The sequence below is a fragment of the Globicephala melas genome, chromosome X (genome assembly GCF_963455315.2).
Source record: "Globicephala melas chromosome X, mGloMel1.2, whole genome shotgun sequence".
In the NCBI taxonomy this organism is placed as follows: Eukaryota; Metazoa; Chordata; class Mammalia; order Artiodactyla; family Delphinidae; genus Globicephala; species Globicephala melas.
Window position 1 is genome coordinate 98,281,493 of NC_083335.1, and position 27,511 is coordinate 98,309,003.

Consider the following 27,511-nt stretch of genomic DNA (forward strand, 5'->3'; position numbering starts at 1 on the left):
TGGTTGTGAAGAGAATTCATCTGAATAATGGCAGGAAGTAGGGAAACCAATTAGGAAGCTATCACAATAGTCTAGATGAGAAACAGTGAGTAGCTCAAATAAAGGGGTATCTGTGGGAATGGAGAGGAAGTGACAGTCTACAGCAGTGACTCTCTAACCTTTGTGTACTTGGCGGAACTGTTAAAACACAAATTGCCCTCCCCTCCCCCCCTGCCTGAAGACTAAGACTCAGTAGGCCTTGGGTAGGCCTGATAATTTGCATGGCTAACAGGTTTTCGGGTGATATTGACGCCAATGATCTAGAGACCATACTCTGAGAACCACTGGTCTAGAGACATTGAGAACTAGCCTAGAGTTAAATTATCATATATGAGGGCCAAGAAGGTGATGAACTGAAAACTGACTCAGGATTCAATACTAATTGAGTCCAAAAGGCTGCCTATGAGTCTCAGAATAAAATTTGCATCAAGATATATTCGTCACATTGTAATACTTAGCTTTAAAAGCATGTTGAGTCAATAGACCTTAGCTGTATCCTATTAATATAGGCAACTACTTTCTAACAAAATATTATGAGACATACACATAATTTGCTTAGTTAGATTGTGTTCTCTTCTAGAGATTTAGAAATATTTCACTTTCTTTGGAGCTAAAATGTTACATTATTGCCCGTGCAATTGGTACTAACCAAAAGAAAGGTGAACTTGTTTTCTGTGTCTTCATTCTTTATTAAGGTTTATGTGCCGTTGGATATTATATACAATATATTCCTTAATTTCTATATGGGCCTTAAATTTGCTTTCGAAATCCGTGTAGCAGTATGTGTACGTATGTGTGTGTATATATATGTGTGTGTGTATATATCAGTGTGTGTGTGTGTGTGTGTATAATTATAACATGGGATTTGAATGGTCTGCCATCATATATGTAAATATAATTTTATTGCTATAATATTTATACAATGTCAAGATTTTGATCTCCAATCAGTCCAATCAGTGTTAGCAGGTGTAAAAGTAATCATTCTTTGGATCAGAGACTATATATATATATACACACACACACACACACACACATATATATGTATATGTATACATATGTGTGTGTATATATATATATATATATATATATATGGCTGTGAGAGAGCCAGTGAGTTTTTCATTTAGTGTACAATATATCAGGAAAAAATACATGGTTGGGTCTAATTTTATCTTAAGTAGTAGCTTTAGATGTGAAAAGTAATATATAAATAATTTAAGGATAGTTTAGACAGGTATTGTGACTTTCCCAAGCATCAGTGGGAAATAAGTAATCCATCTAATGAATGTCACCTAGGATATCAAAATAAGTTTCATTGGATTTGAGAATTTTAATTGAAACCTAATTTTCAATAATCAACTTTATCAATACAAATATATTGATCTTTTTCCCCTTCATAGTCTATTTCTCATTTAACACCTTCTCTGACAGAAGAGAGCATGGTCTGTTAGCTGGTATAGTTACTCTTATTATATAAATATATTTTTAGTAAACTTTTCTACAAAGAAATTATTTAAAAAGTCATAGATGAAAACTTAGGTAAAGATCTATAGGCATCACATGATTTGTAGAGCATTACATATGTAATAATCACAGCTACAATCCTCAAGTAATAGTAACAGATTAATACCCAAACTTTGTGTTACTCTACCTGCTAATTTTATTTCACTGAAATAAGTTAACCTAGCAACAGAATTTCTATATTAACAACATTTTTGCATGTTTATAATTTTCTATCCCTAGAACAGGTTAGTTCTGTTGGAACTTTGATAACACATTACTTTTGTAATTATTTACGATGTTTCCAAAGTAGATGTTAATTGAGTTTGGTGCACAGTGTCATTTGCTACAACTAACTGGGTCTTATTAACATGACATTTAAAATGATTAAAGCTATTTGGTGATTTCTGATCATGATCTTTTATAAAGGAAAATGATTCCTCCGATCAATCAACAAATGTAAAAGTAATCATTCCTTGGATTGGAACTTTCAGATATTTATAGGAGGCTGTGAGAGAGCCAGTGAGTTGCCCAGGTTCTCACAGTTAGATAGCCTGGTTAGAAAACATTAGATCCTAATTCATTGCTTTGTCCACTCCATCATGCTGACTCTCAGCATACATTGTTATATCTCTATTTGTATCATTAGATATTTATTGTTGGTCTATTATGTGTTAATATAAGCATGTCCAGTTTCACTTAAAACATAATGATTTCAGTACTTCTTTGTATTAAAAATAACTATAATTAAACAAAAACCAGAAATGAGAGAGGGAGAAAGGAAGAAAGAAAAAAGATAAGAAAAAAATAGAAAGTTGTCCAAAATGTTAAATGTTTTAATTCATCTGTCTCCCCCATATATTTTATAGTTAAATCCTTTCTTCTTCTATTTCAGTTGCTACTACTAAACTCATGTAATCGTGAGGCAGAAAAATATTCCAAGTTATTCTCAATAAAAAGTAGAAAGTGGGATGATTATTGAACCACCAACATATCTTAACCAATCAGTGTATTTTGTATCCAATTCTGAAAAGTGTGACCATAAAATTAATCTCATCATTTCAAAACCAACAGAGACGTACTGGGTAATGTCTCTTAATCAGCCTTACAAATTTGGGAAGTTACCACAATTTCACATTTTTATCCTCCCAGCATCAAAGATAAGCCAATACCTTACCTAATATCAAAGAATGCAGCCAATGAAATGTCACTTACCCAAGTCAATTTGTTTTATCTTTAAAATTATTTCTTATGTCCCTTGGAGCTTGCTCTTTTGAATTTAAAATAAGTGAATGAATAAATTTATAAACTACTTTATCTGATTATCTTCGTTTTAGATAGGTCTTTCCAATACACTTATTTCTCTCTGTAAGTTTTCTTTCCAGATATTTTGATTTGAAATAACTCTTCATATCATATCTTTTCTGTATTATAGGATGTTACTGGTCCTTGAAACTTTATTCATTTAGGTTTCCATGAATTATTCTTATTTAATTTTTTCTATACCAATATTGTAATGATTAATAAATTTTCAAAGCTGCAGAATGGAAAGAGGAGACTGATTTGAAGCAATTTTAAATCAGTCTGTACCATTTGGAATATTAATTTTCAATTTAGATTTTAGTGTGATTTGAATGTAGTGACCATTTATCATAATTACTGAGATTACATAGTCCATATTAACAAATGTTTACTTTACTGTCTGTGTAAACACAGTCATTATTATGTTAGTGTATCTATGCCCATTAGAGTAATATTTAACCAAAAGAAAGCTTACATTTTAAAAATGATAAAGTGTATCTGAGTAATCTTGAATGCTTCCAATTTACAATGAATCAATCTGTAATTGATTTTGCTTTTTTCAGTCTGTTGTTGTTTGTTAACTTGTTATATAAGTCACCTTTAATGCTAAAACTTTAACAAAGCCTTAAATTTCATTAATCTTAAATCATGCAGCAAAGCACAATTATTAGCTGTTAAGCAATCTGAAACCACATTAAAAAAATCAAGGAAAACAAAGTGTTGTCTTTCTCAGTTTCTCTGTCTCTTCTTTCTTTTGTGTCCGTTTATCTATCTGATTATTAAACTTGCCTATGTTTTACTTTATTTGTATTTTGTATGACTTCACAGTCATGCTAAAGCTCTTAAGATGAAAAGGTAAGTAAAAATTAAATTGTATAAAACCTATGCCTGGTTTATACTTTCTCCTGCAATATTATAACTTTTTTTGATTATTTTCTATGTATTTTAAGACCTATATTGCGTGTACTGTCTAACGTGTGATTTAATTGTGATTCTAGCTCTTCTTTGGTCATATACTTTCTTTAAAGTCAATAGAAGTAATGTATGCAAAAGTTAAGATGATTTATCCACCATTGATTTCAGTTTCTTCAAATAGTTTGTCATAATTCTGAATCAAAGAGGCAGGCATTATATACTTTATATGGCTTAAACTTGGATGATTCAAGAGTGAGCTATTAAATTATGGATGTTTGCTTACTATTCATTTCTTTTTTTAAAATTTCATAAGCATTACAAAGACAAAAAGACCAAAGAATGACATGTGAAACTTTTATTGGTCAGAAAAGTCATGACCTAATGGTGAGCCAGTGAACTCTTAAGGAAAAGCAATTAAAATTTCCCAACTCCTTGAAGAATATTAATCACATGGATGTCAAATGGCTGGTCTGATCCTGCCAATAGAATAGCCTAAATAACTGAGTTGAATAGTTATGGTTATTTTGGTTATAAAATTAGTTACTGGTTAATTTGATTTATTGGATGTTCTAAAATTAGTAATTGATATAATAAACACGTTTTATGTTTAAAAAATGAGTTCCTTTTGCTATGGAAAATACAGAATAGTATAAGATGTATTCCCAGCTTCAGGGATTAAAAATCTACTGGGGAGACAAAATATAAACCCTTGAAAGTCAAACAATATTACATTCAAATATGTAATAGATACTGCAACACAACCTAGGATTATACGTAAATGAGGAATAGAGACTCCCAATACAACATCTCAAACCCATTCCCATAAATTTTCCTATCCCTAGAGGGCTTTCTGAAAATTCCTCTATGAAAACATCTGGGTACAAGTGAATGAGATGGACATTATAAGAATTATCTAAATCCGCTAAAATTTACTAAATAAAGCATCAGCATTTTGACTCCTATTAGTAAGACATTACTCCTGTGACATATTTCATACTAATAATGAACTATTGGTTCTTTTCAATGTCGTCGTCATAGCAGTTGTTATTGATCTGTACTGTCCAATAAGGTAGCCACAGGACTACATATGGCTATTGAATATTTGAAATGTGGCTACTCCAAATTAAGATGTGCCATAAGTGTAAAACACAGTGGGTTTTGAAATCTTCATATGAAAAAATGAAAGTAAAATATCTTATTAATAATTTTATATTGATTATTGGTTTATATAATAATATTTTGGACATATTTGGGAAAAAATATAATTAAATCCATCTGATTATTTTTACTTTTTAGTATGGCAAGTAGAACATTGAAAATTACATATATGACTTGCATAATATTTCTATATAGCTGCATAGCTACAGTAAACAAAGCCCTTTGAATTTAGAGGAGAGAATTTACTGTAAATTGATAAAATTTTAGGGAAGTATTCATGCAAAAACTGTCTTATTTCTAACTTATACGCTAATACATCATCATCCTACCTGTGCTTATGTACTTTCAGCAATGAGAAACTCACTTCTTTAAAATTTAGTGCTTTAAAAAGACAAAAAAAAAATTTGCAACACTAATTAGTTGTTCCTATATTAAACTAAAATTCAGACTCCAAGTAATTTCTCCCCATTGACTCTAGTTATTCACTTTGGAACCACACAGAATAATTAAAATCCCTAATCTGCATAATGGTCTTATTTTTTAACAAATGCATAGTAGTCTTTCATCAGGAAATCTGGACACTAAACATACTACTAATGAAATCTAAGTTTGCATTATCTTGCTTTGAATAATTCATCACTTTGTACTAGTGTTTCCTAAAATCTATTCATATCTGCTTATATTATTTTTGTACCTAGTGTTATCATGTTGTTGCTAACATTTGGCCAGCAATTAATATATATCCACACATGAAGTGCTGATTACTCCAGTCTCTTCAATTTTATTTATTTATTTTTCAGTCTCTTCAATTTTATACAGAGGAAATTGTGTTATTTAAAATTCCAGATCATTCAAGATTTCCTTGAAATATTTATTCTGCTGTTCCACGATTAGTCATGTATTCAGTTAGTTTTTCAGGAAATGTTCATTTATGAGTGCCTACTATGTACCAGGAATGATTCTAGGTTGAACCAGACAGGCAAATTACTCATCTTCATGGGATGTTCGTGAAACTCATCCCTCTCAATGTGTGTGTTTTTGCATACTTTTTGGTCTCCAAATAATTCCTGATGAAAATACTGCACAGGGCAGAACAAGTGCAATGCCCTTTGGCATCCTCCTTGGGACCACTCTCTACATTGATGCAGATTAATTAATTAAGTTTTGTTGTTAAAGAATGATACAGCTTTACCAAACTGGAGTGTCAATTTCTCCATGTTCAACATTAGAATTTCATGATTTTGTCAAATAAGTTGTTAAAATAAAAATGCCATGTCAACAAGCATTTATTTTATCCTTCATAAACCATATGTTTTCAAAAGAGGAAGGTCTTGACCTGAGCCAATGGATGGGTACAAATTTGAGGGGAAATAATAAGACCAATACTTATTGAGCATTTATTATATACCAAACAACATTCTAGCATACTTGATCCTCATAAAAGCTCTATGAGTTAGATATTCTTCTTATCCTCATGTTACACATAAAGAAACTGAGGCTCAAAGAGGAGAAATAACTTGCCCAAGATCCCTCAGCTGGTAAATGGTGGAGCCCAGATTCAATCTAGGCATTCTCATGCAGGAGTTTTAGGCTCTTCACCAGAAGGTTAAAAACATTCTAAGCCTTGAGGGAGAGATACCAGGAGTTTACCAATAGACCTGTAAGAAAGATTGTATTAGGACCACTTAAATAAGGCTAGAAAGGTCCTTGGGACAAGATTAGGGGAAGCCTTGACTATCATGCTGGAGTCTGGACCTTCTTTGACTTGTACTTCTTGAGCAGAGAAATAACATAATGAAAGCCATGGTTTTGGAATATACTGACCTGATTACAATGCACAGGATAGAACTGGTGAGGTGGGAAGGATTATAGCCCTGTAAGGAGGTTATTGCCTTAGCTCTTGTGTGAGGACTAGGAGAGATGGTGTCTCTGGGAAAAGAAAGCAAGTGAATCATGGTGAATGAATTGGCAAGTATTTGGTATTTATTAGACATTAGAGTGAAGTGCTGGAAAATAGCATGACTCATGTTTTAAACATGGATGACTCAGAAAAAAATGGTCTTGTATTTACAGAACTAGCCAAGTTGATGTTGCAAGCAGTTTGGGGGAAGATAATAAGCTCATTTCTAGACATGCTGAACTTCAAGTGAGAAATCAGGTGGCTACTGAGAGTCTAGATTGGAATTCAAAAGTGAGGTCACAGCTAAAGAGGAATATTTGACAGATATTATGAAAGTTATAGTTAAGTTTTGGGAGATAGTACAATTTATTAGGGAAGGAGTATTGAGAGAGAGGTACGGGTGCCCAAGTTTTGAGCCTTTGAAACTACTATATTTGAGTATGTGGAGGAAGGATGAGCTAGAGAGGAAGCAAGTGTAGGAGTAAAACAGATAAATCTGCCTTCAAATGGACCCATGTTATTTTGACCTCCAAGTACTCAAAAAGTTATTTTAAATATTATTTATCTTCATATGTTCACAAAATCATATAGAACAATGCAGTTGCTCTTATTAAATGTTAGGAAATGTGTACAATTCAGTAACATAAATACCATCGAATTAATATTGTGTAATTATGATTCTAAAGGCTGTTACTCTTATAATATATTGTACAATATATGATTTTAAAGTATAGAAGTACGTTTATAATACAGAGATTGAAACAACATTTACGTGCATATCTGTAATACTAGCAATCTGTACTGGTTCAAGAACATATTATGATATTTCAAATTTTAAATGTTCATTAGGATTTAAAAACTAGTATTGAAAATAAGTCCCTTTAAAAAGAGTCTATAAATCCTTTCTGGCATGTGTAGAAGTACCCAGAAGATAAGTGTTTATTCATGTTTCTTGTGTAAAAGTACCTAGAAGATAAATGTTTATTTATGTTTCTTCCTGTGAAAATTATGTTCTCACGGATAGCATTTGATGGTTCACTTCTTCATTAGTATTAGTATTAGATATTTGGTTTTTCCTTGACACTTATCCCTATTGTCCTCTAGGAGATGCTGTCTAATAAAGAGTAAGACTATGACTAGGAATGTGTTGGGGAAGAGTGGGTGGGGACCAAACTTGATGAATGTGTCATTCTGGCATTAAGACAGTGGGTGGTTCCTGAATTGGTTTTACAAGTGGAAAATGTTTAGCTCTGTAAGAAAATAAGATTTCTATTTATCACGTGTGAGTTTTCAAAAGCTGTCAGATATAAAGTATTTTCTAGTGTTTTAATGCAAAGAAATTGAATACAGGGTATAGATAATAGAATAAACATTTATGTTATTAACTGTTTAAACTTTAAATCTTGCCTATTCTTTTGAATATATATTTGATTTTCAGTGTATTTTCATTGAGAGTCACTCCTCTTCAAGTGGTTTCTTTAGAAAAACAAGGGATTTTAAAGTTTTTTGAGACTATGGTCATTATGAATTTCAAAATCAAAGAAACTGTGATGTTTATAAGTTTGGAAAACATATATTCAGATTTTTCATTTGAGATATTCAGGGTTCATTCTTTTGAATTTTTTTGTGCTACCAAATAAAGGATGCCTAAGGCAAACTAATGACATTTTTTTGTCTTATGGGAGCATGCCTGTCAATTCTGCCATGCTAAAAATGTCATTTAAAATATCTAAGCAGATTGCAGTGTAGTTTTTCTGAGGATAAGGAGACAATTCTGCATTTCCAACTGATGTAATGAGGCAATTTCTGTTAAGAGATATTTACCCAAATGGTATTTATATCAGAATATTTAAAATAAGATCAAATTCAACTTTAGGATATTAACAGTTAGACCAGCCAAATATATGGAAATTGACTTTTGTTGAAAAACCAGAATGATGAATTGCATTTTCTTGTATGTATGTTTGGCTCTGATGATGTTAAATGTCTTTATTTGCATCCCCAGGTACTTTCCCAGTTGTATTTCAACACTTTCATAAAATATAATATGGAAACATAATGCATGTCATTATTTTCGCAACAAGAGGTTGAACAAATGTATTTTTTGTCTTATATTTCTAATAAAAAGTAATTTTGATTTAAATTAGCACTATCTTTTTTTTTAGGCCTCCATTCCTTTGAAGGAATTGGAGCAGTTTAACTCAGACATACAAAAATTGCTTGAACCACTGGAGGCTGAAATTCAGCAGGGGGTGAATCTGAAAGAGGAAGACTTCAATAAAGATATGGTAAATTGGTTGTGATAAAATTGTGAATGAACTAGGAATGAAAATGAATAAATATTTGGAAAGAAATTAGATAACGCAAGTCTCCAACTAAATGCTCAGAGCGTACCTTGCACATTTTGTGATTCTAATGATTTATTACAAGAGCAAAGTATTCTTGTTGAACTGTCATTATGAATGCCAAATTACTATGGTATGGACATACAGGAGCACTTAGAGATTCTAATAAATAGCCCAGCAATTTTGCTTTGACGTGTGCTCAAAGGACAAAATGTAATGGATGAAAAGAGTCAAATCCAAAAATAAACTAGAAACTTAATCAAAAACACAGCCATCGTAGATGACTGATATTTTGTGTCAATCCCATTTTTGGTAGTATAACATTTATTTTGGAGAAGGGGCAATTACACCTGATATAAACATTGTTTATTAAAGCTTACCACAAGGTGGTTTTATAAAAAAGTTGAACAAGTAGTGTAGTATATATCTAAAATATGTATAAATTCATGCTGCTTATTTCATGGGAATAAAAAATATATAACCATGTGGGCTATTCCCAGACTCATAACTTTCTCCTTAAACCCTGATTAATTTCAACATGTCTTTTACGTTTCTCTCTAGCTTGAATATTTCTGCATCACATCCCTTTTCACTGACTTCTTTTTCTCCCTCCACCCCATTCTCACAGTTTCCTTTCCCCTCTCACAGCCATCACCTATATGGCATTCTTAACCTTTGCGTATATCATGCTAGAGATTTCTCAGACATGTATCAATGCTAGCGACTTCTCAGACAGTGCTTGAAAATGATATCAAAAGGCAAATTATAAATTGTAAATAATAGGCATGTGAAGCAGTAGGAGAACCAATCTTAGTTCTCATTGGTATCAATTCTGACTTCCTGGAGCTGCCTAAATCAGTACTCCCCGTGTATGGGGTTTGGTGGCCTTGCCAACTCAGCTCCTGGAAAGAAAGACAGGAAGAGCCTTTCCAAGATGCTGTGTTACTGCTACCTCTCCTTCATGTCAAAGAAGAAACCAGAGGGCACCGAGGTGGAAAAGAGTGCTACTTACCTCTTGGGCTGTTCACCAACTCTGCCCTCTAGCTCTCAGCTGGTGTGGGGAAAGAAATGAAGTGGGAGCTTTTGTTTGTTTATTACTTTTGTCCTCAGCCCCAGGAAATGTTGCAGACTTTTTAAAGACATATTTTAAAAAGTAAGGTCTTTCACAGACTATAAACATAAATGTCTATGTTATATTATTTCATTAGACTAGTTAACTGGCAAATCTCAGGTGAAAATCCCATTTCCTCTAAAAAAATGAATAGTTCCTCAGTTGTGTGTAGAAGTTTACATATGCATTACAGAATTAAATATGTAACATTGAATACCATGGATGATTATTCACACACATACATGTGAATTTTTAAAAAATTGTCTAATATTTGTTCTTAGTTCATCAGAGTACCTTGGGTACCATAGCAACGTGAACCTCCTTGATAGAAAGTTTTCATATATTGGATTGAAAGAAAGATAGGAAAATAGAGGTGAAAAATCACATGGTCACATATGCTACTCTGTTAAACTAACACTTATTCAAATAATTTTATTTCAAAGTAAATAAAAATAATATTCTTAGAGTCTAAAAACCAAAATGCATATTGAAAATGCTTAAAGTCATTTTTATAATCCATATTTTAATACTTAATTGTATTTATTTAAAAATAACATGCATATATGACATATGTTTTAGAAATTAATTAACTGCAGTATTTGGCAACAATTGAGCACATCATTTTTTACTAATGCCCTAATATTTGTTCTAAATTTGGGCATTTAGGTTATTTAAAGCAGAGGGCATTAGATAGAAATCAGTGTCCATTTAAAATAACGTATTTTCACTTAGGAGTGTGTGTTAAAATGTTAAGCTTTGTTGTCATCTCACACACGGCAACATCTGTATTCCTCTGTGAATTAGCATTATAAATGGCAAGTTTAGTTTGCTTCTCTCAACTTTTTTAATTTCTAGAAATGCACTAAAAATCAAAGCCAAAAGAATGCTTTCATAGCAGTTCACTTGTCTGAAATGTTAAAGTACCTTATTCCCCCATCTTCCTACATATGACTAATCACATGTGTCCTTTTGAACCAGGCAGGAGGAAACTTACTTCTTTTAAAAGTTAAAGTACAACATATAAAAGAAAAACTATGAGTGCAGTATCTTAGGATACTGAAAGTTTTAAATTGGATTTTTTTGTGTTTAAATAACATGTTTTATTATCTCTGTTAACGATGTACAGCTTTCTTAAAACCAAAATGAAGACTGTACTTGTTGTTTTTAATCAGAGTGAAGACAATGAGGGTACTGTAAAAGAATTGTTGCAAAGAGGAGACAACTTACAACAAAGAATCACAGATGAGAGAAAGCGAGAGGAAATAAAGATAAAACAGCAGCTGTTACAGACAAAGCATAATGCTCTCAAGGTATTAGAGCTAAAATTATAATATACCTTGCCTGTGTTTTTATTTTTTCATGTGAAGGGTAAAACTCTTGTGCATAAATAAAATCTTCTTAAGACTCTTAGTCACCAGAAATACATTTTTTTTCTGTTCAATGTCTGTGTTTTATTTAACATTTTTGAGTGCTGTCTTTGATTTTGAAAGATGTGTTGCTTAGAAGTTGGGTTTTTTTTTTACTTAGACAAATTTTTCTGAGTAGTAATAGAAAGATATTAACATGCATCATTCATAGTGTTCATATATTTAATTTTGTAGTATAATTTATTTTTGTAAGTTATGTTTACATTTGTCTTGAAAAACCTACTTAACTGCCAGAATAAACAACCTGTATATTTTTTAGGCTTTCTGCTTGCAATATTTTATTGATTTGATTTAGAGTAGGTCCACTTTTTTGGTAACCTAGTATTTGTTTAATACTTAATTTTTTCAGTTAACTTCATGTTGCCTTTAAGAGAGTCACTCTTTGCAACTAACTAAGCATTTATAAGTCTAATTTCATTTATATAGGAGTCCTCTAAAATAATCTTAATGTCCTTGAAGAAGAGCTGGTACTCTCATGTTAGCCAGTGATAGCGTATAGCTTCAAGTACCCGTGTGACTCATCTGGATTTGTGCAGGAAGGACAAAATAGAATATTATCTAGTATCTAGAAATAGTATCTAGAAAGTTCTTGAGAAGAGACTGGACATGTGAAGAATTTTGTGAAATAACCTTTTATTTTTTTAATGTACTTTTCAATATTCACTATTTGCATGCATGGCTGATTTTTCTAATACTGTTAATTGCTGAGCTTTTCATTGTAAATCACTCTTTTAGAGCTATGTAGCCATGTAGGTGGATCCACCTTGTAGGTGGATAGAGTCTGCTTTCTATATGCAAATAAGAGTGTAAAACCTTTTCCCATATAGTCAGACAGGCAAATAAACACTGCTGAGAATGTAATTACACAATATTGTGCCTGCAGGGAATCCACAAGGAAAGTCTAATTGGCCAGCAGATTTTCTGAAGGTAACTGCTGATAAATATAGTAACTAGAAAAGGCCTCTTCCCCAAGGGGGTGCAAGAGCAAGCCATAATGTGCTCAGAAAATCAGAAAGCTGTGTAATTCACACGCTTCCAACTGTGACCAAGCTTTTAGAAGCATCTACACTGGTCATATGATATGTGTCCTACTGAACAGCAGTGTTTAATGGTTATCTGGCATACCTGTAAAGAAATCTCTATAATGTCTCTTAATACCTTTACACATTACACATCACCTTGTGCTTAGGAAATAAAAAGAGTTTCAGATTTTATGACCACAAGGCCTTTCTCTTGGCAAAGATGTGAGTTGTGTCACCAGTAAGGCATGGCTCAACTCTCATTCACGTGGCTGTATCTTGGTACCTTTGAAAAAAGCAGCATTCCATCTGGCTCATCCTAGGCATTTAATACCTCCACAGGAGCTTTAGAAATTCAACTAAAAATGTAAACTGTAGTAAATTTTACATCCTCAATTTTAAACAAAATGCAGAATGAAATCGAGATCATTTTTGCAAATATATGTTAAACGTGATTAATAAAAATCTACTCCACTTGCCAAAGCAATCTACCAAATTCAGTTGTTAATCTGCCAAGTAGCTTCAATTCTAGTCCTTATGAAATATTTCAAAGAAGGTAAAAACTTTCCAATGCAATGAATATTTCAGCAGTCCTTTGATATTCATTATTTTCTTTGGCTCCAGCTATATCTGTACATGAAACCCTAATTGCTACTGCTCTGAAGAAATGAAAGGTGTATCCTGAGCTCTTATGTCCCCTTGTGTTATCGTAAAATAGCATTACAACAAATTCTATTAATCATGGAAGACATTGGGTGGTCTTGTAAGGAGTGAGATGATAAACTTCCCCCCCTTTGTTGATTTAGTAAGCAGTCACCCTTATTTATCTCATCAGGTTGATTGGAAACCATGCACTTTCCCTTTTCTTTTCTAAATATTTTTTATCATTTTGCATTTGGATTTGATATGATGAGAAAAAGTTTGCCATAACATTTAAATTGTAATTTTCATATACACTCACAGGTATACATTTTTCACACTTGAATATATATAGCCTGAAGCAATTTATATGCTAACTAAGAACACTTTATATTTCTAATCACAAAATATTAATGGCCTATGAAACTATTTTATAGAGAGTTTTAAGATCATGAATGTAAGTTGCTTGGCTATATAAATTTAAAATTTTTAACCTAGGGCTAAAGATATCAATTTTGGAATTTTTACCTATTTTAAAATTCAAATACAAACTCAATAAGTTTGTACAAGTATGTAGTTAACTCAGTTGAATTCACATATTAAATTATTTCACATAACACAATAATTTAGTTGACTCATTAAGAGTTAATTAAATGTGAAAAAATTTCTAAACAAGTTTGAACATGCTAAGAGAAAATACTTGAAGTGGGTTGTTCAGGTTTCTTAGCTTCATGTACATGGGTCCTGTCACATGAATACATAATTTAATCATCTATTTGTATGTTTAGCATTTAAATGTGAATTTAACTGAAACTGAACAAGAAGATGAGGGACCCTAATTATTTTTAAATGACTACAGCCAGAAGTGTAATATACTTGTATATTGATATTTTAATAATGTCTGCACCATGAACAGGATTTGAGGTCTCAAAGAAGAAAAAAGGCTCTAGAAATTTCTCACCAGTGGTATCAGTACAAGAGGCAGGCTGATGATCTCCTGAAATGCTTGGATGACCTTGAAAAAAAATTAGCCAGCCTACCTGAACCCAGAGATGAAAGGAAAATAAAGGTAATGTTGTTTTAGAATGTCAATCCCAGATTTTGCTGCTACAGTTTAATTTATTTAACTTAACCTGTATGGATCATTTTTGAAGTGTTGATGTTGTTTCCACTATTAGTGTTCTCCCCGATTTGATGTATTTCTTTGTATTTTTTTGTTTGTTTTAGTAAACGTATAAGTGTTTTTCAATTGACATAATGTTGAACGAATAAAATGTTTTATTCTTAGACAATGTAAAATGAATTAAGAAATGTCATATGTTTTCTGGTAAAATTGTAATTGACTCTGTGTATCTTTGTTCCAGATGAACAAATGACTTATCGGTATATGGACGACTTCTATCTCATGTTAGCACATTCATTTCATCAGAGCATCTTCACACATCAGTGTCAAATCTTTATAGATTTATTTGTTGCATATTGTCTGAAGATGTTTTTTCTGTTATTATTTTACACTCTTTATTTTGCTTCATTCTCTGTTGAGTTCCTCAAAACTCTAAAAAGGAAATAAATTACTTATTCACTTACCCTCTAAATTATATTCTATATGGATGGTCCCTAAGAAATGATGAATAATCACTGCAATTTGGGTCAGCCCCAAAACACTAGAGGAATTGAGAAGAAAGAAAACTGTTAGATCAATTTCAGTATTTTCTCAATTAGAATATCTAAAACTGAGCATTCAAAAGATAACTGAAATAATATTTGGATTCTTGGGTGAAGATGACAGTGATGGCTTCCATACTTATAAATTATGAAAAGTGACAATAAAATGACAACAGCCTATGAAATTTCTGGGACAGGTATGTGCTGCTTATAGGTTGGTTAATGTGGTTAGCTAACTGCCCTGGGCCCTGTATTGGTTTTGCTCAATAGGAAATTGATCGTGAGTTGCAGAAGAAGAAAGAGGAGCTGAATGCAGTGCGTAGGCAAGCTGAGGGCTTGTCTGAGGATGGGGCAGCAATGGCAGTGGAGCCAACTCAGATCCAGCTCAGCAAGCGCTGGCGGGAAATTGAGAGCAAATTTGCTCAGTTTCGAAGACTCAACTTTGCACAAATTGTGAGTTGTTACTGGCAAACCTACATATGTGTTTGCAACTACTACTCTAATAACAGAGGCCTACTAACCAATAGAAAAAAATCTGGGTGCAATTTCAAAGTGCTAATATGCAATCTGAAAGTGAGTAGTTCTCCCTCACTTTGGGCTTCTGTAACACTAGTGGTTAATTTTTCAGGTTAAAAACATAATCCCTTAACATATCATAGGAAACAGCCCCCTTATCAAAAATGAAAAATACATCTTAATTTCTTTTGCCACATCATTTTTTCATAACACTGGAAATGTGAATTTGTCAATTTATCATACATTTACTTTATTTCAGCGTCTAATCCAAAAATATGTATTGCTTTCCTGAGACCATCCCATGCTAATTTTACTTTCTTAATGTATACATGGTAAATAATAAATCTTTTGTGAAACAACTTCTTATACCAGCTTGCACAAGGCCTTCTTATCTCATTGACTTATAGAATAATAGCTTAGTCCTCATACCTCGCTTAGCTACTCAATGGGTTAAAAGGCTTATTAGAAGGATTGTATGCCTAGTAAGATTGTTAATAATTGATAGCAGGTTGAAAAATATCAAATATTGTTACTACTGAACTATTATAAGCCAAAAGGAAAAGAAACAACTGCTCTTCTTTCTTTCAAACAACTGGATGGAAATTTTGTGATTCTCTCTTTAAAAACACAATCCATAATCGTAAGCTTGGTCTTTTTAGCTCTTCATCTGTAGTAGGGAATAAACCATAGGGATTTTCTAACAGGTACATTTTTGTTCCTATTCTGAGATATTGTAAAGTGAAGCAGAATGGTCACCACTCTGTCATTATGCAAAGACAGTGCTCCTCACAAAACCAGGGTCTGAAAGTCTGGAAAATGAGGCTTTGTAATTATGTTAGGTCGACTTACATGAAACCAACAGATATTCAACCCTTTTTGACCTATGTTAATGACAATTGCATTTGTTTCAACCCATAGGTTGAGAGTTTCTTGGGAATTTCTTCTGTGGTGTTGTTGATTCCATTTAATACGGGGTAAATGTTTGAATATGTCTTAAACAATTAATATAACTTTATTTTATAAGCATATAATTTTGTTAATGATGCTTATTAACCAAGGGAAAAAAATACTGCATATTGTTACTTCTTTTAACGTGTTAGAAAAATCCATGAATACACTGTTTTCTAAGGAATCCAGTACCTTAAGATTTAATAGTAGCTGAATATTCTGAGAAATTGGAAGTAGTAATGTAAGGTATGTTGAAACTATATTACATTTAAAGTCCAATTCTAACTCATTGCACGTTTCAGCCTATTATCCTTCATAGTAGATATTATGAGCATAATATGTCATAAATCACTCAAGCTTACACTAACAGAAAGCCTGTGTCTGTGGATGCAAAATGAATTGAAAGATTAAGGCAACGATAAAGAAAATTTAAGTAAAATATTTTTGCCTCGATTTAATACATCATTTAAGTCCTCCACTTTGAATTATCTTACTACTCACTATTTTGTCCATTCCAATTTCCCCCATATCTTGACACACCCAGGATTAATTTTTCTTTTACAACTTAGTCAAGGTAAGTTATTAACACTTTATAGTTAAATAGACACAGGATCAAAAATCTCCATAAACAACTCACTTAAAATGCCATTGTGTCCTTGCACATAATAGGCTCTAACAAATATTTGTAAAACGTAATAATGGTTGGTGAAATAAAGTAAGGATAAGTGAACCAGTATGGAATTTTTAAAATAAATTATAGTAAGATACTATAATATATTTTCTTCATAAAACATTTCTTCTTGATTTTATATCTGAAGGATCCAAAATTCATAAGGTGCCTTGCTTGGGGAAAATATTTTTATGTTAACTTTTAATTTTCCATGATAATAGAAGCAATAACAATATGCATGAAGAATAATCCATTTACTATTATAATTATATTTAGCTTTGGATTTTTATTAGACCTGAAAGATGATACAGATGGATAGACAGACAGATGGATAGACAGATAAATCCAAGATGTATCTTTATATTCCACTGATTACTAATACATATTAAAAAACTGATTTCACATGTCCACTGGTTAGAGTCACCTTTCCCAGTTAATCTAAGGTGAGGATATTTGAGATAGCCACAAGCAAAAGGCTTAACTAAAAGTTATGTTTGGGGTAATCCTACAATGGCTCTGATGTAGCACAGGTAGTCATAGCTTCACAATTCCTTTCCTTCTCTTCCATTGCCCTTCTCTATTTCTTTCATCTTTCTTCTTCTCAAATGTCCCTTTTTCTTCTCTCTGTATATAAACTCTAGACTTTCTTTGGACTCAGGGATTTTTCAGTTGATCTTTCATATCTTAGCAGTAGTAATTCAAGATGGTAGAAAGTACTATGAAGTGCTTAACATTTGAGAACTGAGTTTAAAATGAGAACTCAATTGTCTTTACTTTAGAGATAAAGACTCAGAAATGGACTAAGCAGTGTAAAATTAGTGTACTTCAGGGACTATGTCCAGGTCAGAGTTATATATGGCAATAGTAAAGCTCAGAAAAGCCATAGAACTTTGTCTCAGGGAGCCATGAAGCAGCCCCAGGCCAGGTAGGAGTGCAGACCAAACCAGAGAAGAGAATATCTGCAAATCATTGTCCTCAGGACAATCCTGGAGACCAGAAAGAAGGGAAAACAGACTGGGCGAAAGCAGGTAAGATTTTCTCCAGGTATTGAGCATGTTGAAGCCCCCACCCTAGTTAGGGATACAAGACATTTCTAATGTAGTTCCTTTTGGCTTAGAAACCTGGCTGTTCAGTGAAGACCAAACAATGACTGTAAACTGAACATAAGGAATGTTTTCTGTAGGATGTTTTACAACAGCAGTGTGGTCTAGTAAAATAGACGACTCCCTGGGATGAACAGCCCTGATTGTGAATCCCATTGATTCCATCTGCTGGTTGTGTGATCACCAGTCTCTCCCAGCCTGGTTTCCTCCATCTCTACCATGGGGATGAGGATGTTTGTGTTAATGAAATATATGTAAAATACCCGCTACATTATAGAGGTTAAGTGAATCAATTGTTTTCTTCCTCTTCCTATATATAAGTTAACATTGGAAAGGAGACACATTATTTTAAAAATTTATAATATCTTTGTAGGTCATTAAGAGAATTAGGCTCAGTGGGTACCACAGATTTAAAATGTTATTGGGGCTTCCCTGGTGGCGCAGTGGTTGAGAATCCACCTGCCAATGCAGGGGACACAGGTTAGAGCCCTGGTCCAGGAGGATCCCACATGCCGCGGAGCAACTAAGCCCGTGCGCCACAACTACTGAGCCTGTGCTCTAGAGTCCGTGAGCCACAACTGCTGAAGCCCATGCGCCTGGAGCCCGTGCTCCGCAACAGGAGAAGCCACAGCAATAAGCCCCGTGCACCGTAATGAAGAGTAGCCCCTGCTCACCGCAACTAGAGAAAGCCCCCTCGCAGCAAGGAAGACCCAACGCACCCAAAAATAAATAAATTAATTAAATAAATTTATAAAAAAATAAAATGTTATTAACAACAGATAGATCTATTTTGTTCAATGTAAATTGCAAATTAGGCTCCGTAATCTTTGGCCAGGTAGTTTTGCTTAGAGTCACAAAATATTTGCAGGAAATTTCATACAAAGCTGGTGATTCTACCAATGAAGGCATAATTCTCCATAAACTTGACAATAGAGCATTATCTAAATTATTTTCTATAGCAAGGTAAAGAAAAAGAGGAAAAAACATAAAGGCTTTGAAAATTTCTTAATAGAAAACAATGCATAATTTTATTAAGCTTAATTTTAGCATTAGACAGTTAACCTCAGAAATCCCAAGAAAATACAACCACAAAATTGCACAGTGAGGATATATAACAATCCGGAGCTTATGTGAAACTCCTGAGCAAAATAAGCTCACAGACTAAAATTACAATGGGTATAAAAAGATTCCTTTTGTGAGTAATGTTAACACACCAAAAAATAAAAGGAGTATGCACACCTGAGGAAATTAGAGATAAGAAGATAGTCAGTAAAGGACATGAAATTGTGTTTTTTAATGTTCAAAAAGATTTAGAATCAAGCGGGGTTTATTCCAGGAATGCAAGGATTCTTCAATATACGCAAATCTATCAATGTGATAAACCATATTAACAAATTGAAGGAGAAAAACCATATGATCATCTCAATAGATGCAGAGAAAGCTTTTGACAAAATTCAACACCCATTTATGATAAAAACCCTGCAGAAAGTAGGCATAGAGGGAACTTTCCTCAACATAATAAAGGCCATATATGACAAGCCCACAGCAAACATCATCCTCAATGGTGAAAAACTGAAAGCATTTCCACTAAGATCAGGAACAAGACAAGGTTGCCCACTCTCACCACTATTATTCAACATTGTTTTGGAAGTTTTAGCCACAGCAATCAGAGAAGAAAAGGAAATAAAAGGAATCCAAATTGGAAAAGAAGAAGTAAAGCTGTCACTGTTTGCAGATGACATGATCCTATACATAGAGAACCCTAAAGATGCTACCAGAAAACTACTAGAGCTAATCAATGAATTTGGTAAAGTGGCAGGATACAAAATTAATGCACAGAAATCTCTGGCATTCCTATATACTAATGATGAAAAATCTGAAAGTGAAATCAAGAAAACACTCCCATTTACCATTGCAACAAAAAGAATAAAATATCTAGGAATAAACCTACCTAAGGAGACAAAAGACCTGTATGCAGAAAATTATAAGACACTGATGAAAGAAATTAAAGATGATATAAATAGATGGAGAGATATACCATGTTCTTGGATTGGAAGAATCAACATTGTGAAAATGACTCTACTACCCAAAGCAATCTATAGATTCAATGCAATCCCTATCAAACTACCACTGGCATTTTTCACAGAACTAGAACAAAAACTTTCACAATTTGTATGGAAACACAAAAGACCCCGAATAGCCAAAGCAATCTTGAGAACGAAAGAAGGAACTGGAGGAATCAGGCTCCCTGACTTCAGACTATACTACAAAGCTACAGTCATCAAGACGGTATGGTACTGGCACAAAAACAGAAAGATAGATCAATGGAACAGGATAGAAAGCCCAGAGATAAACCCATGCACATATGGACACCTTATCTTTGATAAAGGTGGCAGTAATGTACAATGGAGAAAGGACACCCTCTTCAATAAGTGGTGCTGGGAAAACTGGACAGGTACATGTAAAAGTATGAGATTAGATCACTCCCTAACACCATACACAAAAATAAGCTCAAAATGGATTAAAGACCTAAATGTAAGACCAGAAACTATCAAACTCTTAGAGGAAAACATAGGCAGAACACTCTATGACATAAATCAAAGCAAGATCCTTTCTGACCCACCTCCTAGAGTAATGGAAATAAAAACAAAAATAAACAAATGGGACCTAATGAAACTTCAAAGCTTTTGCACAGCAAAGGAAACCGTAAACAAGACCAAAAAGACAACCCTCAGAATGGGAGAAAATATTTGCAAATGAAGCAACCGACAAAGGATTAATCTCCAAAATTTACAAGCAGCTCATGCAGCTCAATAACAAGAAAACAAACAACCCAATCCAAAAATGGGCAGAAGACCTAAATAGACATTTCTCCAAAGAAGATATACAGACTGCCAACAAACACATGAAAGAATGCTCAACATCATTAAGCATTAGAGAAATGCAAATCAAAACTACAATGAGATATCATCTCACACCAGTCAGAATGGCCATCATCAAAAAATCTAGAAACAATAAATGCTGGAGAGGGTGTGGACAAAAGGGAACACTCTTGCACTGCTGGTGGGAATGTGAATTGGTTCAGCCACTATGGAGAACAGTATGGAGGTTCCTTAAAAAACTACAAATAGAACTACCATATGACCCAGCAATCCCACTACTGGGCATATACCCTGAGAAAACCAAAATTCAAAAAGAGTCATGTACCAAAATGTTCATTGCAGCTCTATTTACAATAGCCCGGAGATGGAAACAACCTAAGTGCCCGTCATCGGATGAATGGATAAAGAAGATGTGGCACATATATACAATGGAATATTACTCAGCCATAAAAAGAAACGAAATTGAGCTATTTGTAATGAGGTGGATAGACCTAGAGTCTGTCATACAGAGTGAAGTAAGTCAGAAAGAAAAAGACAAATTCCGTATGCTAACACATATATATGGAATTTAAGAAAAAAATGTCATGAAGAACCTAGGGGTAAAGCAGGAATAAAGACGCAGACCTCTTAGAGAACGGACTTGAGGTTATGCGGAAGGGGAAGGGTGAGCTGTGACAGGGCGAGAGAGAGTCATGGGCATATACACACTAACAAACGCAGTAAGGTAGATAGCTAGTGGGAAGCAGCCGCATGGCACGGGGATATTGGCTCGGTGCTTTGTGACAGCCTGGAGGGGTGGGATGGGGAGGGTGGGAGGGAGGGAGACGCAACAGGGAAGACATATGGGAACATATGTTTATGTATGACTGATTCACTTTGTTATAAAGCAGAAACTAACACACCATTGTAAAGCAATTATACCCCAATAAAGATGTTAAAAAAAAAAAAAAGATTTAGAAAATAAGGATGGAATGGAATTCTTACAATAGGAACAGGCCATTTTGAAGAGTGAATAGGAAACTTGGATAAAATAGAGTCTAGAAATTAACAAAATTATTGAAATAATAAATCAAACAACTTTTTAATGGTGGATTCATTATAGAATAAAAAAGAATATATTACTTGAAAGATGAGGAAAATTTTGCTTTGCTGAAAATACTGAAAGATGGAGAGGATAGAATAAAAAGCTCAGACATATGCCTAAAAAGAGTGGAGAGCCTGAGGAAGAGACATTATTTTATATAAATGACTGACATTTAACAAAGTCGAATAAATCTCAATTTACATGAGTCCTCAAATTTAATAAAGCTCAATTTACATGAGTCCTCAAACTGAATAAGGCTCAACCAGTGTGTAATAAATAAAAACAAGTTCACACCTAGCAAGGTCTGCATGAAACCCAGAACATCAACGATCAGGAAGATCATCATAAAAGCTACCGAGGACTAAAGGCAGAAACTGCTGCAGGCTGGCTGACTTTTCCTCAACAATAGATGTTAGAAGAAAATGAAATAATATCTTCCATAATATCTAATGTGCAAGGCGAATGTTCAAAAGAATTCTGTCAACTGTGATTCAAGAATGAAGACAAGATATTTTCAGATATACAAATATTTTCAGATAAAGGAACACTAAGAATACATTATCTAAGGTTCTTTCAGAAAGAAGTACTAAACGATGTGCTAGTGTAAGAAGGAAAATGGAGCTGGAGAGAAGGAGCAAGCTACATAAACGTATATAAAATGATTTTCTATATATAAAAAAAGGGAAAAATTATCTTGTAATTAGTTACTAAAATTGTGGCAATTTCTGCAAAGGAAAACATTGAGTGCTATGAGAATATAAAAGTGATTTGATCTTACAGCAAGGAGAATACAATAAATAAAAGGCTTGTTCTAGAAGGTAGCAGCAAATATAAGGCTTGTGCCTAATGTGTTCAGTGTGAATTATTGCCAACTATCATGTTTCTAGGAGGCAAAAAAAATGTAGTAAACCTTTGGAATAGGCATACATGCATGACCTGTCCCAGGAAGGGAAGCAAAAAAATATATATATATATATATATATATATACACACAAAATACAAAAATACATCTTAGTGGAAGAAGGAAAAGCAATGTCCCTTTTCTAAATACGACAACTGCATTTACCCTGGATATCCCATGGCTTCAAATACCAAGTAAATAATACTGATATTCAACATTTTACATCCAACAACTTCTTATTCAACTTCTTATTTTAGATGCCTAACAGGTATCTCACACATAAGGTAGCCAAGTCGAGAATAATTAATTTTCTCTCCTACATAAATTGGCTGCTACCAAGCTCTCCAGGTGTTAGTAAATTGCCCTTTCACCTAGGTCCAAAGCCTAGGCATCATCCGTGATTCCTCTTTGCTCTTACATCATGCATGGAATTCACTTCAAATTCTGTTGGCTCTACCTGCAAAATACATCTTTAATTGGACCACTGCTCAGTACCCTTATTGGAGAAACCTTAGCGTATTATCTTTCATCTTGATTACTTCAGCAGCATCTAATCCTTGCTTCCCATATTTTCCCACCTACACTATAGTCTCCTTAGTGAAGCCAGAGAATTCCTAAAGCTTATGTGAGATTCTCTCAAGCCCCTGCTGCTCACTACCCTTTTAATGAAATTTTACGAGCTTCTACGTAGTTTGGTTCTTGCCTCTCATTCCTATATTACTCCAACTTTATCTCCCTTTTTGCCATTCTCCTGTCATAGAAGCATAAAAGTTTCTCCTGTATACTTAAACACACAGCATCATTTCCACCTCAGGACCTTTGTACATATTGTTTCTTCATGGAATATTTTCCACGTAGACTTTTACATGGGTACTATAACTTAGCCGTCTTTTCATTTAGAAACAATGAACGTTTAGTGGAACTTTGATGTAGAATCTAGACAGGTAATACTTAATAGGTATTTTTTCTATTTTAAAAATATTTTATACTCCTTATAATTATACATGCCAACTGGGAGTTTAAGACACCTCTTCAGAACGGCAGATTTTAGTACAGTTACTTCTGGAAGTGTGTATACTGAGAAAAGACAAAGTTCTTGAAACTTAACACTGAGGTAGTAAAGAGGGAATATGAGGATGATTATAACAACGTATTGCAAAGGATAGCTTTTACTACATCAGAGTAAATTGTAGTAAGGTATTTTAACATTAAAAGTACACATTGCCAAAATATAGAACTTCTTGAAAAGTTAATAGAAAATTGTTAGATTTATTTAAATGCCACAAGAAATGCATTATACAAGTTAGTCCTTAAGTGAATAATTTGTAAAATGAAAACACTTATAGTGTACACATTCCTCTACTAACTTTTAAAAATTGTTTGAATTTGAATAGAACTTTACATTTATAAAATGTTTTCATATGTATCTAGTTTGTTCCCACCAGTAACCCTCTCAAGTAAGTATTATTTTCATTGTCATTTTCCAGAAAGGAAAATTAATCTAAATAAAGTTAAGGAGATTGTCCAAGGGCACATGTAAGAAATGGAAGACACCTAACTTGAACTTAGTGCTTCCCAAGATACAGTGAGAGCTATTCAAAAGAAAGAAAAGATATCTAGCATCCAAGTAAGTTTGAGAAACGCTGGATTAAGCAAAGTTTCCTTAGTCTAGAATTTTACAGGGCTTTTGATATGCAAATGTGATTATGAATTTCTATGAGGGGAATAGATTCTGCAGACTTTCACATCTGGATAGTCGCAGTACAAAGGAGGAAATTTCATTTCAGTTTTATGATAGTATTCCTGTTTGAGTGATTGTGAAGAACTAATGTTCTTCAGAAAAAAAAAATTGGGAAAAACATCACTTTATCATTATGCTTTTGTTATTTTGGATTTTCTTAAAATGAAGCAGAGATGTACAAAAAAGTAATCACAAAGCTGCTTGCCATCACCTTATGTAAAGTAATGTCTGAACCTAGATTTGATTCTGCACTACTCATTTTTTGTACATTTGCTTCTATCACATAATGATAACCATTTAATGTTGAGACCAAAATAAAAGGGAAACTTACTTTTTGAATAATTGCTACATGGAATTTTTCTTTGCCTTGAAGTAACAACAAAGACCATCAGAGCTGCCAATGCAAGATCCTTAGAGAATATGGTAACATAAATAATTTTCTTATTTAGAGACAGAGTGCTCTTTAGTAAACAGAGTTGTGAATATAAAAGACTAATGATGGTTGCTAGGGAAATGGACCAGGAGGTAGCTGCTTATAAAATTTTCCTCCTCTGAGCTTCAATTTTGTAATTAACATATCACAAGAGTTAAGAAAAAATAGATAAATCAAGACTCTATGTTTCTCTAGACTGTTGTGACCATAATAGTTACTGCCATTTCTCTAGTAATTTTTTTTTCTGGTTTCTAGTTTATGTAAGAGAATCAGTTTAATGGTTGTTTAGTAAATAGAGTATGTTAAGCTAGAATCAACTTCCAGGAAGATAACCATCTGATTGATTTCCTCACCTCTCATTTCAAATGTATGGAAATTCTGGATAAAATATAATTTTAAAACAGTTTAGCTGAGCTCAAAATATGTGATGGAGCCTCCCTTCTTCCTAGTTGCCATAAATGAGCACATCATCTCATGTGATACTAAGCCTGGATTGAGGGCCTCATGGTTAGGAGAAAGGTTTAAAGGCTTTTAGTAGAAAATATGTAGCGTTATACAACATCTGCTAGAGATGTAAATGGAAACCCTGTCTAAATGTTGAATTTTCAAGGGCTTCCCTTGACAGGTAGAGGGGGAATAGATAAATCCAGCTCCCAAGGCCAATTCATCTGGCAAGGATTCTGACTGGAGAAACAAATTTGTGAAAGTTATTTCTGAGTTGTGGGGGATCTGAATTTTGACACCAACCACAAGCCTCTAGACTCCTGAACTGAGAAATTAATATAAAATTGTTCCCAGGTTGGTGAAATCCTTAGAGTTTTCTCACAGAATCATACAATAAATCACTCTTTTAGGAGTGTCCCACAGACACACGAACACTGAAGATTGGTTCACAATGAACTATTAGAACTCACATGAAGAAATAATATATTTTGACTTAGAGTTATCTAACATAACAATCAAGAGAATTAGTGCTTCATGAAGTTAATAGAAAACTACTTCACGCTCTAAAGTAAATATGTCGAAAATAAAATAGAGATCAAGGCATAAAATAAACATTAATTTATAAAAATACTGACACAGTTATTTATGATGATAACACATTGAATAACACTTCTGGAAACCAAAAGCTAGTCATAGAAATAAAAAAAACCTAAGAGTGTGTGTTAAACACCTAACTAAACAAACATGAGAAAATTAGAAAGTCATTATGATAAAATTATCAGAATACACCACATAAAGATAAAAAATACGAAAATATGAAATATTGAGAGAACAGAATAATAAGTTTTATGTCTAATATAATTGCAAAAGAAAATGACAGATTATGTGGGACACAATATTTGAGGAAAAATGAGTAAAAATTTCCCAGATCATAAGAAAGGCATGAACCCACAAATAGAATAAACACATTGGTGTCCCAACCAAGATTAATTAAAGTAAATCTATGAAAACATAAAGAATATATAAATACCTTATAAAAGACACAGGACACGTACATATGTGAGCAGGAGAGGCTCATTTAACTGAAGGTTCTGATAATCAGTAAAAAATCTCCAAATTTCTATTGTATTGCTATTGCAAAATCAAGACTAGGCCACTGTTTATAAAGTGGATTCCACTCATGTTAGAAAAACTGATATTTTGTAATACCTCTTATGCTTGGAATAAGAAAACCTAGGATTATATACTGCATCTCTCATTACCTGTGCAAATTGGACTAAATATTTGAGCCTCCGGATAAAGTTAATAACTCCTTTCTTATAGAATTAAGAGAGATAATCAACCACCAAAAATGTTGAAGTTCTAAAATATTTTTTATTAAGGCCACTGGTTTGAAGGACAACATGCAGAAGTTTCGGTGTCCAGAGTTCACACTGTTAAGTGTCCTGAGAAACTGAAAGCCAGAAACTTAAGGTATTCTGAGTTGGTAGTGTCCCATGTACCTAACAGAAGCAGATACAAATACATTCTAGTTTGACACTGCTTAAATCCAGACTTTAAATAATTGCCACAGATAAAGTTCTAAGAACATGCTTGTAGAATTAAAACGGCAGTTCCAATGAGGAAAAAAGCAGTAGAATCCAACTCCTAAAGACAGAAGATAATGAATTAATCAGGTACAAAATGTAAAGTAAACATGTTTAACTTTTTTAGAGTAGTAAAAGTTTGCATCAAAAGTATGAGTTAAGGACCAGAGATAATAAGATAATGAC

General features: G+C 33.3%; 1 protein-coding gene across 1 annotated transcript in view; it reads left to right on the plus strand.

The window, feature by feature from the left end:
• DMD (dystrophin) overlaps positions 1-27,511 on the plus strand; it is a 2,243,521-nt gene that overhangs the window by 963,598 nt on the left and 1,252,412 nt on the right. The window contains exons 38-41 of the mRNA XM_060293058.2: positions 8,977-9,099; positions 11,440-11,577; positions 14,269-14,421; positions 15,288-15,470. Of these exons, the coding sequence (XP_060149041.1) occupies positions 8,977-9,099; positions 11,440-11,577; positions 14,269-14,421; positions 15,288-15,470 (597 nt within the window). The remainder of the gene's footprint in view (positions 1-8,976; positions 9,100-11,439; positions 11,578-14,268; positions 14,422-15,287; positions 15,471-27,511) is intronic.